Below are 15,413 nucleotides of genomic sequence, written 5' to 3'. Positions count from 1 at the left end.
TTGATGGTGACAGGAGCGTGGCTCCATATAACTTGGTGTCAACAATTAGTGCTAGAAAAATGTTGAGGCGTGGATGCCAAGGGTATTTGGCATTGGTGAGAGATACATCTGTAGAAGGTGTCAACATGGAGAATGTTCCTGTTGTCAGAGAATTTATGGATGTCTTCCCTGAGGAGCTTCCAGGGTTGCCACCAGAAAGGGAAATAGAGTTCTGCATTGATGTTGTTCAGGGTACAACTCCCATATCCATGCCACCCTACAGGATGGCACCAGCAGAATTGAAAGAGCTAAAGGAGCAACTACAGGAGCTTTTGGACAAGGGTTTTATACGTCCGAGCACTTCACCCTGGGGTGCTCTGGTGCTATTTGTAAGAAAGAAAGATGGGTCATTGAGGTTGTGTATTGACTACAGACAGCTGAACAAGGTGACTGTGAAGAACAAGTATCCACTTCCTCGGATCGATGATCTTTTTGATCAGCTCCAAGGAGCTAGATTCTTTTCCAAGATAGACCTGTGATCAGGCTACCATCAGTTGAGAATCAGGAATGAGGACGTGTCCAAAACGGCATTCAGGACAAGATATGGTCATTATAAGTTCTTGGTGATGTCTTTTGGACTCACTAATGCACCAGCAGCCTTCATGGACTTGATGAATAGAGTGTTCAAGCCGTTTTTGGACCGTTTTGTCATCATATTCATAGATGACATTTTGGTGTACTCTCGGACCGAGGAAGAACACATGTGGCACTTGAGGATGGTGTTGCAGACTTTGAGGGAGCACCAGCTATATGCCAAATTTTCGAAATGTGAATTTTGGCTAGAAAGCATCTCATTCTTGGGACACGTGGTTTCTAGTGAAGGTATTCAAGTGGATCCCAAGAAAATTGAAGCAGTAACTGATTGGCTTAGGCCTACAACAGTCACTGAGGTGCGAAGTTTTCTGGGTCTAGCTAACTACTATAGGCGTTTTGTACAGGATTTTTCCAGGATGGCAGCTCCCCTAACTAAGTTAACCCGAAAGAATGTTCCATTCATTTGGACAGATGACTGTGAGGAGAGTTTCCAGAAGCTTAAGGAGTGTCTAACCACTGCCCCTGTGTTGACACTACCTAAGAATGGTGAAGGATACACTGTGTACCGTGACGCCTCCAAAGTTGGCCTAGAGTGTGTTTTAATGCAGAATGGAAAAGTAGTGGCTTATGCTTTAAGACAGCTGAAAAGGCATGAGCAGAACTACCCCACCCATGATTTGGAAATAGCGGCTGTAGTCTTTGCACTAAAAATCTGGAGACACTACCTGTATAGTGAAGTGTGCAAGATATACACCGACCACAAGAGTTTGAAGTACATCTTCCAACAGAGGGATTTAAACTTGAGACAGAGGAGATGGATGGAGCTTCTGAAAGACTATGATTGCACCATCCAGTACCACCCTGGGAAAGCCAATATAGTAGCAGATGCTTTGAGCAGAAAATCTTCTGTCAGTTTGGCGCACATTTCAGCAGAGAAGAGACCGTTAATTTAGGAGGTACATGAGTTGATGGATCAAGGTTTAATCCTAGATCTTTCAAATGATGGGGTATTGCTGGCTCATTTTTCAGTGAGGCCAGACTTGAGAGACAGAGTTAGAGTTTCCCAGCACAGAGACCAACAATTGATGAAGATCATAGAAAGAGTACAGCAAGGTGAAGGTGGTGAGTTTGGATTTGCCAATGATGGCGCCTTAGTGCAAGGTTCTAAGATATGTGTACCCGATGTGGACAATCTCAGAAATGAAATCATGCGAGAGGCACACTATACACTGTACAGTGTCCACCCAGGCTCCACCAAAATGTACCATGATGTGAAGAATAGCTATTGGTGGAATGGCATGAAGAGAGACATAGAAGACTTTGTATCCAAGTGCTTGACTTGTCAGAAGGTGAAGTTTGAACACGGAGACCGTGCAGGAAGCTGCAGGAGCTCCCTATCCCAGAATGGAAGTGGGAAATGATCACTATGGATTTTGTGACTGGGTTGCCTCGTACCACGTGAGGATATGATTCCATATGGGTAATTGTAGACCGCTTAACCAAATCAGCTCACTTCTTACCTGTGAAGACTACATATTCTGTGGCACAGTATGCCCGGCTCTACATCCGAGAAATAGTCAGATTGCATGGAGTTCAGGCTTCCATAATATCGATGAGGCCCGATTCACTTCTCGATTTTGGAGAAAGTTGCAGGAGGCACTTGGCACCTGATTGAACTTGATGCGGCTTTCCACCCTCAGACAGACGGACAGTCCGAAAGGACAATCCAAACACTGGAAGACATGCTTCGCATGAGTGTCTTGGATTTTGGAGGTTAATGGGATGATCAGCTAGCTTTGGTGGAGTTTGCCTACAACAACAGTTACCATTCCAGCATAGGGATGGCACCCTATGAGGCACTATATGGAAGGAAGTGTAGGTCTCCTCTGTGTTGGACAGAAATGGGGGAAGCGAAGGTGCATGATGTAGACCTAGTGCAATACACTTCAGAGGTAGTTCCTTTAATCAGGGAACGATTGAAAACAGCTTTCAGTAGGCAGAAGAGTTATGTAGACCCCAGACGAAGGGATGTGGAGTTTGCAGTAGGCGACTATGTATTCCTGAAGGTTTCTCTAATGAAGGGAGTCATGAGATTTGGAAAGAATGGCAAGTTGGCACCTCGGTATATCGGACCTTTTGAGGTTATGGATAGAGTTGGAGTAGTTGCCTACCGGTTGGAGCTACCACCCAACCTTTCTCACGTTCATCCCGTATTTCACATCTCCATGCTTAGGAAATACATTCCAGATCCTTCTCATGTACTACAGCCAGAGGTAATAGAGCTAAAGGAGAATTTGACATTTGAGGAGCAACCTGTAGCCATAGTGGACTACCAAGTGAGACAGCTAAGATCAAAACAGATCCCTGTGGTTAAGGTCTTGTGGAGGAGCCAGTCAGTGGAAGAGTGCACCTGGGAGTCAGAACGGAACATGCGTAGCAAGTACCCTTATCTGTTCAGTGTATAATCATGTGCTTTATTCTGCCTTGTGTAAAATTCGAGGATGAATTTTCTATAAGGGGGGAAGAATATAACACCCCAAAATTTTAAATTTTATTATTTTATGAGCATTTTTGGTATTTTAATTTTATTTAAATTTTAGGAATTTTTTTGAGATTTTTCGGATTTTAAAAATCGGGTTCGATTTTCCTAAAATATAAACTTTGATGATTTTTAAAAATTAATTTAAAGACCACGTGGCAAAACTAAAAATATATTTGGAGTCTACGTATTTTTTTGAGTTTTCTGGAAATTTTTCGGAATTTTTGGACCTCGTTTTCGGTCCTGAGGGAGAGTAAAAAATTCAAAATTTTGTATTCCGAATCGAACCGGACCGGATCGGACCGGTCGAATCGGACCGGCTCTTTTTTCTTCTTCTCTTTTCTTCCGCGCGTCCCGACCTCCTCCCCTTCTCTCTCTCTCTTTTCTCTCTCCTCCCTCCTCCCCTTGCCGCGGTGCCACCTCCCCTGCCTTCCCACCTCGTCGGCGCGCCGCCTCAGCCCTCCCCCATGGCTGGCCGCCGCCTGGAACACCGGAAAACGGCCCCAGAAACAACGCACAGCGCGCGCGACTCCTCGGTTTCCCGGCCAAAATCCGGCCGATCCGGCCACCAATTGGACCGGGTCTTGTGTCTAAAATCATCTACTCGTCGAGAGCTTTCCATAGACACCAAGAACACCGAAATCCATCGAGCGGTTTGTCCAATTTTTGCTCGGGAATTTTTAGCCCATTTTGACTTTTGGGCTAGATTTCTCGCAAACCGTGAATCCCACGAGAAAACCGAGAGTACCAGAGCGCTCCACTCGTCGAGAGCTTCGCGGCGACATAAATTTTGAATTTTTCCGACACTGTTTTTCGGTGGGTCCCATGGAACTTCGCAATGTCTTTTCGAGCATTAAATGAGCTTAGAAAATTCTGAAAAATTTATGTACTAACCCCCGTGTTGTGGGCTTCGTGTAGGTATCCTCAATTCGCAGAAATTCGACAGTTGACCGGGTTTGTGAATTTCCGGCCAGATAGACCCGTTACCGGAAAAGTCTCCGAATTGGACCGAGGTTTTGGCTAACCCCCCCATTGTCAGACGTCTTGAGCACGTCCCCGAAGTCAGAATCGGCAAAGGTAAACCCGAACCTTGCTTTTTTGTAATTTTCTAGTGCTTAAATAGGATTAAAAATCCATAAAATATTCATGGTACTTAGAAAATTATGATTCTTTTTGCAATAGCCTAGTAATATTGCTAAAGACCGCGGGGCAAAGTTTTAGAATTTTTAGAGCTTATTTGGACAGTTTTTGCAAAAATGATCAATTATAAGGACTAAATTGAAATTTTTCATACTGTGATGAATGACTGATTTGATGGGCCCAGGAGGGGCTGTGTGATGTGATTGAACTTTAGATATATGAGTTGCGAATATAGAAGTGTGATTTGAGCCTTTTTGCAGGTTGGGTAGGTCCTAGGTAAAGGGGAGACTCTGCCGGATTTTCGGCACGACTTAGGACGTATTTGGTTTTTTCTTGATTGTATTGAGTCATTTGAATTAAATAATTGTAATGTAATTGTCAGGTGAGCCGGGACAGCCTTCTTCCTCCGCCTAGCCGCCACAGTGACCGTTGTCAAGTCTGTGAGTAAAATATTAATTTTAATTATAATTTCACTATTATTATATGTTCAAGCATACCTATGCATCACTTATATGCATATATCTATGTAGATAAACTTTAGGCACGATTTATGTTGCATTCATAACTGTGAAAGTGCCATGTATGTTGCTGTGGTAATTTGGAGCAGTGTGTGTGCGTTGGCGTGCGTGTGATGTGGTGTAGACTATGGATAGGACGGGTAGACACGGCTTGAGATCTTCGCTGGGACTCGGTCCTTCGGGGTAGACACGGCTTGAGTTCTTCATTTGGGACCACGATTTGGTTATTAAGTGGAAGTCAGTGAGTTCTTCATTGCAGTTGGAATTAAGAGAGCTATATAGGGGATCAGCTCCCATATATATTATGATTGATGTTACTGGGTGTGTGAGTGCTCCAAATTACCTTTTTGATATTATGATGTGAAAATGTTGTTGATGTTGCATTTCACTCTATAGGATGCATTAGTTTTAGATAGTTATAGAGATTATGGTTAAAATTGATATTTTACTCTTTGAGTCGAACGCTCACTCCTGTTCAATATTTTTTTCAGGCCACAGGAGGATATTTTTGAGATTAACCTGCTTTCTTCCTCGCAAGTCGAGTATTAATGTTTGTATAAACTTGTTAAATCTTAGCATTTCCGCATGTGATAGAAATATTATTTGAATTGGGTCTGTAAACTAAATTGTTATTTTGGGCCTGTAAACATAATATTCTATGCGTGATTGATGGATTGGATGAGGGAGCTGAGCTCCCATTTATGTTTATGATGATGAGTATCTCGAGGGTGAGCTGAGCTCCCCAATTGATGTTATATTTTGTTTACAGGTCAGGTGAGTCAAAAACTCCCCGTTGAAAGGTCCACTTTATGGCCGGACTCCGTCCGGTTGATTTCTTGATATTGGGCCCAAATGGGCCTTAGAGTTGGATTAATGAACAGTTAGGCTTACTACGAGTCTCGGGGGCTTTAGGCTGGCCCAGGTCCTAGTGCCGGTCCGGCCCATAGGTTGGGTCGTGACATTTGACTTATTTATAATTAGTATGTATTATTTTTTATGTTAATAATTTAATTTATTTTTATTTCACTTTTTTAAAATTAATTAATGCTTATTATTATTATTATTATTATTATTATTATTATTATTATTATTATTATTATCATCATTGCCAATTTATGACCATTTAATTGAAATGACTAAGTAAATAGGAAACATTTTACTGTTATAAAAATTAAATTTGAATGCTTTTGTTATTATTATTTAATTAAATAATATTTAATTATAAATTAATTTTTTATTTAAATGATTTTTATTTATTTGTCCATGAATAATATGTCATATGAGATATTTACTACATATTAAGCATTCTCCTCTCACCAAGTATTTTCATTTCACCTAAATGCTCTCAAATCTTTTTTTTTTGCACTATTTTTTATTATTTCTTTCAAAGTTAGTAGTTATCATTTCTCAAAATTTATTTATTTAAATATATTTAATTAATCTTATTTAATATTTCTTCAGCTTTTGAATATTTTATTTTGATACACGCATTTTATATTGTCATTTAGGTTGAATTTCATAGTCATTTTATTCATTTGGTAGTCATTTTTAGTTAATTTTATTCGTTATTTAGTTAATTTTTCATAATTATCAATTTTCAGATTAATTTGTAATTTTGTTTTTGTTTTGTAGATGAAATGGTGTTCTTGAGAGATTAAAAGGTAATTGTGCAAGTGAAGAGTAATTTTCAGGCCAAAACTATAAAAAATAAAGCCTGAAAATTAAAGAAATTGAATATGGCCGAAATCTGCACAGGATGTTGCACAACTGTGCAACTTTTGTATAGAAATTAGAAGAAATTTTGGACTTGCCGAAAGTTGCATACGGTACTGCACAGCCTATGCACATGCTTATGCGAGAACTTGGAAGAATGACTGAGAATTACCAAAAGTTGCATAACCATTTGCATAGCCTGTGCACAGCCTATGCACCTTCACCAGAGAAAGCTTAAATTTACCGAGACTTGCACAGGATGTCGCACAGTCTATGCAGGTCACCTATGCACCTTCACAGAAGATCTTTGGAATTGGTAAAATTTGCACAACCTCCTGCATAGCCTATGCAACTCGCCTGTAAACCTTCAAGGATAATTATAAAAATGTGCCGAAACTTACACAACAATGAGGAAGTGCACAGTCTGGGCACTTTCTCATTAATTGGCTGAAGGCAAAATATTTTCACACATTTAGTGATCTCATACACACTATTTTTAGTGCATTTGTTAGAGAATATAAAAACCACTCTTACCTCATTTTTGATGTAAGGAGAAAGATTGGAAAAAGAAGGAAAGGAGGAAAGGGAGCCATCACTTACCATTTATGGACCGAATATTGGATTCTTCTTCATCTTTCTTCTCATTTTTCTACACTTCATTTATCAGATTTTTTTTTATTTTTAGTGTATTAAACATGTATAGTGAGTAGTTCTTCAAAGATTCTAGAGTTGGATATGTAATATTTAAAATATTTTGTGAATTTGAGCTGATTAGTCCAGATTTTATGGTTACTATAAAGTTTTATCAATTTCTTGGGTGCTTAATGATATACTTAGTATAGGATCTCATTAAGTTGTGTTCTTAATCATCAGTTGAAGCATCGAAAGGAGAGAACCCAGTGATAGATAATCAAGAAATTATACTTAATTAACTTAGATATAGAAATAGACTAAGGATTAAGAGAATTAATAGATTGATTAAAGAACCTAATGGGTCTTGATTAATTTTAACTCCACTAAATTAATTAGACTTAATCCTTAGTTGAAGCACCGAAAGGAGAAAACTCAGTGATAGATAATTAAGAAATTGTACTTAATTAACTTAGATATAGAAATAGACTAAGGGCTAAGAGGATTAATAGATTGATTAAAGAATCTAATGGGTCTTAATTAATTTTAACTCCACTAAAGTATGATTAAATTAATTAAGGCACTCTTTGTCTCACTTAAAAGAGTTTTCAAAGGATTTGAGAATCAATTTCCTTGAAACACATAATTTTTATAGGTTTGGCTAACCAATTAAAAACCCAAAATAACTTAAATATGAACCCAATAACTTAAATATGAATCCCATAATTCTAGAATCACTTTTTTATTATTATTGTTTGTTAATTGATTTTAATTGCTTGTATTTATCATATATTGAAAAACTCATCTTTATTTATTATTTTATAAATTAATTATAATTTAAACCATTAAATTGTCAAAAAAATTAACGATTAATTGTAACCCACTATTAACCATTAACAATTATTACCTCAATCCACTTTTATTTATCATTTTTTTAAAATTATTTTATTTATAATTATTTATTATTTTTAAAAAATAAAAGAGTATCAATTATTTTTTTTTTCTCTTATTTCTGTTAAATACAAAAACTATTATATAATTTCCTAAAATTCATCTTATTATCATTTTTTAATTAAAAAAATAAAAAATAATTTAATTAAATTAAAAAATATTTTATTATAATTTAAGTAATTTAATTGCCTCTTTATGAACTGAGTAATAATAATTAACCATAATCACCAAAGCAAACTTGTCCTAAAACTCAAAAAGAAATATAATTTTATTGGTAAACCGACTTTTGGATAAACCGAGTGGGACTTTTGGGGTTTCTTTTCTTCACATTTTGGCAAAGAGAGATTTCTTTAACTTGATTAATATTATATATTTGCAAAGAAGCCACGCCCACTCATTCACACTCATTATCTAAGAATATGATTCCATTAAAAGCTTTTGTCCAGTGATAATGCTCCATCTTTTTACAGCTCTCTTTCTCATTCATTTTGGCTTTGATTCCACGATTCCATAAAAGTTCAACCATATATCATTTTGTTCTTGTATTACACAATTTCTTTTCATCAAAAAAAATATTTTTTTAATCCCATTCTGTTTAATTTAATAATATATTAGCATACGAGAATATATTTCATTCATATAGAACAAGAAATAATAGTAATTAGTATTTTTGAAGAAAGCTCCTTTATTAGCAGCCAAGGCTTTTTCAGTAACGTGGGCAGGCACATTGGCTCTGTGGATGCCAGCCACTAGAAAGCAGTCGCTCTCTCACTAAACTAGGGTTTTTATTTGTATAATCACTGGTCTAGTTGCTATATAGGTGTTTGGTTAACAAAATAACGTTATCATGAGAATAATTAACTTCGTTGTGGCAATCAAACATGACGTTCCCGGGAAGCTAGAGAACCGTCTGACGGATTCATAAACGTTGCAATTCAGAAAAAGACAAATTCGTCCATGTGCTAAAAATGCCAAAATTTTGATTAATTGGGAATTGACAAATGGCCTGGCCAAGGTGACGCTATAGACAACCGGTCTATTTTTTTTTTTAATTACTATTTATTTCTTAAATTTTAAAGAAATTAATTATTTAATTTATATTCATCTATCAAATTTTTTTATTTATAAATTTTAATTTCAGTAAACCTATTTTTAATTAATTTATTTATTTTAATAAAATTAATTAATTCTTATATTTTAAAAAATATATAAATTAATTATTATAATTTAGTTATATTAATTGTTTAGTCATTTTATTACCTTTTTATACTTAAATTATTCTGACCCCATCTATTCATTTTTTTATCTTTACATATCCCTTCACAATTCTTTCTCTATGCATCTGCATCTTTTTTTTTCTCATTCTCTCTCTATTTTTATTTTTTGATAAAAATTAATAATTATGCATACAAATATTGACCAATTTTTCAATCTAGATCTTTAAATAATCAAAAAGCTTATTTAAAAAATTATTTTTTAGTAAAAAAACATAAAAATAATACTCAAAAAATTATATGAAAATACATGAACGACTTTTCAAAAAACGTAAATTCACATTTAATCTTAACACAGAAAATTTTTTTCATTTTTATTTAGTAATATATTTTTTAAAATTTATAAATTAATTAATTAATTTTACTAAAATAAAGAAAATAAATAATATTAATTTTAAAATATAATATTAAATAATTAATTTTATTAAAATTTAATAATTTAATCTTAATTTATTAAAATATGAACACTAAATAATAATAATAATAATAATAATAATAATATTATTATTATTATTATTATTGTTATTATTATTATTATTGTTTCCCTAAAGATTGATTTTATTGCAAATTAAACTGGCCCAAGGCCGAGTAGAAAGTGAAAATGGGCTAAAGGATTATAATAGAAGGAAGAGTGGGCAGCTGAATTGCCAGCACGCTTGACAAAGGAGAAGGGAACAGAATGGATTCTCTGAGAGAGTTCATGTCTTTTCAGTTAATTTCATTTAATTCATATCTTTTCAGTTAAGTTGATTTAGACTTAAATTCTGATACAAAATTGATGTTTAATTAATTTTAACCGTAAATTAAAATTTAATGACAATTGTGTATATGGATGACCCTTTTGCTGTAACGATGAATGATTTATCCTATGTAACGATGAATGATTTATCCTATGTAAATATTCATGTCTGAATTATTTATTAAATTCTTTTTTTTTTCTGAAATTGATCAATGAAATTTTAGTAAGTTTTTGTAGCATGAATGGTAAATATAATTTTTTTAAAATAATTTTAAAATGGATTCAATTTTAATATCAATTTTTATCTTATATTTATAATTAATGTTTTAATCTATTTGATATCAGTATAATTTATAAAAAAATTATTTTTATATTTCATTACCATTTCTCATCCCTGCCGTCAGTTAAATAAATAGAGACTGAACACGTGGGGGCCCCACGTTCTATCTTTTCACTCTGTGTTGGTTGCTTTCCGGTTACTCAACTTCGTAGCTTACGTGTCATATGAACGTCTCCAAGGGCCGACACTGGTTTCTTCTTCCAGGGCCCACCTACTCAAGCCGTTACCTTTGAATGCAGCCAGAGAGACGACAAGCGACTTCAACGTCCATAAATGGATTCCTATCCCACACATCAACGTTTGATGTTTCACAGTCCCACCGTTATAACTTGTAACTATAATTCACTGGATCAACTTCCCTTGCTGGTTCCACTTACAGACCTTTTAAGCACAAGCTCTGCCTTCCTTCACTAACTCTCTCTCTCTCTCTCTCTCTCTCTCTCTCTAAAATGGATAGTGCTTCTTTTCAATGGCTTCTTTTTTTGGAAGTCTTCACTTTGATGATTTTGACACGCGCTCAGCTGCCTGGCACGTGGGAGCTTCTGGTCCCCAACGCTGGAATTGCCTCCATGCACACCGCAGTCACACGCTTCAACACCGTTGTCCTCCTCGACCGGACTAACATTGGCCCATCTCGGAAAATGCTGCCCAAAGGCCATTGCCGCTTTGATCCTAAAGAAGTTGTCCTCAAGCGCGATTGCTATGCTCATTCTGTTCTCTTCGATCCTCAAACCAAACAAATCCGACCCCTAATGATCCTCACCGACACATGGTGCTCTTCGGGTCAGTTTCTCCCTGACGGTACCCTCTTACACACCGGCGGTGCCTTGGATGGATTCACCAAGATCCGAAAATTCGAACCGTGTGAACTGAATGGGTCTTGTGACTGGGTCGAGCTTGACAACGTAAAATTGAGTGAGGGGAGGTGGTATGCTACGAACCAGATATTACCTGATGGTTCAGTGATTGTCGTTGGTGGGAGAGGAGCAAATACTGTAGAGTATTATCCCCCAAGAAACGGAGCCGTTTCCTTCCCGTTTCTTTCTGAGATGGAGGACAATCAGATGGACAATTTGTATCCTTACATCCATCTCCTCCCTAACGGCCATCTTTTCATCTTCGCAAACAACAAGGCCGTCCTGTATGATCACGCGACCAACAGAGTGATCAGAGACTATCCGCCGTTGGATGGAGGCCCCCGAAATTATCCATCTGCTGGATCCTCAGCTATGCTGGCGCTGGAGGGTGATTACTCTACAGCTGTGATTGTTGTTTGTGGCGGGGCCCAGTATGGAGCATTTATAGAGAAAAGTACGGACAGCCCAGCCCACGGCAGCTGCGGACGCATTGTTGCGATGTCGCCCGACCCGGTTTGGGAAATGGAGACTATGCCATTGGGGCGGATCATGGGCGACATGGTTATCCTCCCAACTGGTGAAGTGCTTATTATTAATGGAGCTCAGGCTGGGACCCAAGGGTTCGAAATGGCGTCCAACCCGTGCTTATATCCACTTTTGTACAGACCTGATCAACCTGCTGGGTTAAGGTTCATGACGTTAAACCCGGGAACCGTACCCAGATTGTACCACTCAACCGCTAACTTGTTACCCGATGGCCGGGTCTTGCTAGCCGGTAGTAATCCACATTACTTTTACAAATTCAATGCCGAATTTCCCACAGAATTACGAATCGAAGCGTTTTCGCCGGAATACTTGTCACCTGATCGGGCCAATGTTCGACCAGTAATCGAAGAGATTCCCGATACGGTACGCTACGGCGAGGTTTTTAATGTCTTAATATCAGTTTCGTTGCCTGTTGTGGAGATAGTACAAGTTAATTTGGGAAGTGCACCATTTGCGACGCATTCATTTTCACAGGGACAGAGATTGGTTAAGTTGACCGTTACGCCCTCCGTCCCTGACGTTAGCGGCCGGTATAGGATTGGGTGCACTGCGCCGCCTAATGGGGCGGTTGCTCCGCCGGGTTATTATATGGTGTTTGCGGTTAACCAAGGCGTGCCAAGCGTGGCGCGATGGGTTCATTTGGTAAAATAATGGAGGGTAGCTTTTGGTGGTTGAAAAAAAAAAAAATTTATATCTGTTGCTTGTGGATACAGTGACAAATCATTCGATTTCAATTGTGAAAATGGAATGGTATTGTTTTTAATGATACAATTTTAAACATCTGTTAATCAAAAGCTGAGATTATCCACTGCTGCATTAACGTATCACATTTTCTTACTGAACCCACGATTTCGCGCGACAATAAAGACAATGGTTGAATAGAATATTCTAATTGCCTGCAATGAAGAGGTTTATCATAATTAATATTTTTTTTAATTTATTAATATTAAATAATTATGTCCATAAAATTTAATATTAAATAAAATATGGGAATTGGTTTGAAAATAAAGTAATTCTAATTTAGAACATTGTAATTTTGAAGTCCTAAGTATCACACATTAAGATATTCCTATAAAAAAAAAAAAGAAATCCCAAGTATCTCAAGTATTCTTGATTTAATTCTTTTTAATGCACAAAACGTGATTTATCTAAGGTATGTATGTTGATAAGGTGACGACATCCAACCACAAAATTAAAGCGAAGAGTATTTTAAAGAAAAAAAACATGGATGGGCAGGGCAAGTGGGCAAGGTTGTTGCTGTGCTCACTAATAATGTACACAGAAGAATTTGGATTGATATTAAGCAAGAATTGTGAGTGGGCCGTCAAATTCTCTCTCTTTAAACCCTTAAGATTCCTTTAATGGTCTCTTTCGATCTTCAGAGAGAACAAACAAAATTCAATTATTGATATATAGTTGATTTAAATTTAGATAATTAAACTCCAACTCTGTTGTTTTTTTTTTAATCACATATGTGGGAATGGGAGAAATTGAACTTGAGTTATTATTAAATTATTGTCACTATCGTCTCTTGTGTTTTGCGCATGAATATATAGTGCTTTTCTATAATTATTTGATATACTCTGTTATACTAGCCATTAGATTTTTCAATATTATAATCTCAACCATTAAAAATTTGTGGTCATAACGGGGACTTTCATGCTAAAGTGTAGAGTGAAACGAGTTCTTCTGCATTAAATTTTTTTTTTATAATATTTAAATATATAAATACATAAAAGTAAATGACTTCGATAAAAATAATTTTAGGATATCATTTTCATCCACTTCTCAATCTCTAAGTGTCAAAATCACTCTTATATTAATGGTTATTTAGATTGTTTTTTCTATTCCGGCTTTTTTTAACCATTGTCGATACATTTTCAGTTTTCAATTTCCATGGGTTTCAATTTCAATTTAATTCTTGTTTAGCCATATGGCATATCAATTCCTTCTGTAAATTCTCTGATACTTTATAGTGCAAGCAAGTTTAAAATATTAAATTTTTTGGTGCGGTGTTGTGAATAATTTCTCATCAAATCTGGCAAATGAGTATTGGTTTTGAACAACCTTATCATATCCCAGCAATAAGAATTGTTTCAAAATCATTGATTTTGTTTTGAATTTTAATATGTAGGGCAAAAGAATGATCGTGAGAAAGTGGAGGGTGGGGGCGAAATGATGAGAAAAGGAAGAAGAAGAAGATTAAGATGATGTGTTAATGATTAACATTAACTGTAATTAGGTGTCTATGATAATTTAAAAAATAAAAATAGAGTTGCTTTATATATTATTTACAATGATTCTAATGCTTTTTTTTTTTAATTTAATTGTGATCTTAAAATTATTAAATTAAAATTAATTAATTAGTAATTTTATTTAAGAATTGAGATTGGATAGCTTTTATTTTTATTTACACATTCTTTACTTGACTTAGAAGCTAGAAAAGAAATTTTTAGACATTTTTATCATTTCAAAAGTAAAAAGTGAAAATCATTGTTTGACTAGATAGTAAAAGACGTTTTCTATGAAGAAGAAAGACTTTTTTTTTTAAAATTGCAAAGTAAAAAATTTATTTTTTCAAGAAATAAAAGTGTATTCTTTTATAATAAATTAATACGTTGTAATATTAATGAAAGCTTCACTAACATTTTTTAATAAAATCAAATAAATTTTTGTGCTTTTTGTGGAGAGTTAAATAAATTTAAAATTAAATTTTGAATTAAATAAGAATAAAATTTTTAAATTAAAGCTAAATAAATTTAATATTTAGTTAAAAATTTTTTAATATTATTTTCTTTTTTTAATAATAAAGTATTAAAAATAATAATTTTAATATTAAATGATTTTTGTTCCTTATATTCTTTAATTTCTTTTTTAAATTTTATTTTAATTAAAAATAATAAATAAGTTTTAACATTTAAAAATTAAAATAATATTTTATTATTAAAAAATATATTTTATTAAGTGAGGACTTCTTTGAACTTTATTAGAAAGTTTAGTTCTTGTTTAGTCTAAAACTTAATTTCAAACTTATTTAACCCTCAATTAAAAATAAATGAGCTTATTTGTTTTTGTTTTATTCATTTTTATGGTTAGTGGCATAATTATTAAATCTAGCTTGGAATTTGATCTGACTAAGAAATTGAATTGATTGGCTAAATTAGTGAATCAACAGTTCAACCAGTGAATTATTAAAAATTTATTAATTAAATGCTACACTTATTAATATATTTAAATAAGTTTAATAACTAAAATTTATTTTTAGAATTAGTATTTCAACATCTATTAAATTATATTTACATATATCTTAATAATACTTTTAAATTTATATGAAAATATTAAAAATATTTAATTAAATTTTACCTAGCCTAACTTGTTCCAAGGTTAAAGACATGGTATTACTTGGTAATCCCTTTGTCAATCACCTACTAAAAAGATAAAATTTAAATATATTTTATTCTCAACATTTATCTTTAATATATAACAAAATATTTTATAAATAAATAATTATCTTCTTAATTAATATTATTAATTACATATTAAAAAAATAAACATATAATTTTATAGAAGTTTTTATATTATTATAAATAAAA

At 34.4% G+C, this 15,413-nt stretch overlaps 1 protein-coding gene across 1 annotated transcript; it reads left to right on the top strand.

Annotated features, from left to right (window-relative positions):
* The first annotated feature begins 10,605 nt into the window (after positions 1-10,605).
* Positions 10,606-12,642, top strand: LOC110665316 (aldehyde oxidase GLOX). The gene has a single exon (XM_021825372.2). It carries the CDS (start codon positions 10,867-10,869, stop codon positions 12,469-12,471), a length of 1,605 nt encoding a protein of 534 aa, XP_021681064.2. The 5' UTR covers positions 10,606-10,866; the 3' UTR covers positions 12,472-12,642.
* The last annotated feature ends 2,771 nt before the right edge of the window (positions 12,643-15,413 follow it).

This window comes from Hevea brasiliensis, chromosome 5, assembly GCF_030052815.1.
Source record: "Hevea brasiliensis isolate MT/VB/25A 57/8 chromosome 5, ASM3005281v1, whole genome shotgun sequence".
NCBI lineage: Eukaryota > Viridiplantae > Streptophyta > Magnoliopsida > Malpighiales > Euphorbiaceae > Hevea > Hevea brasiliensis.
This window is presented reverse-complemented; position numbering and strand designations above follow the sequence as displayed.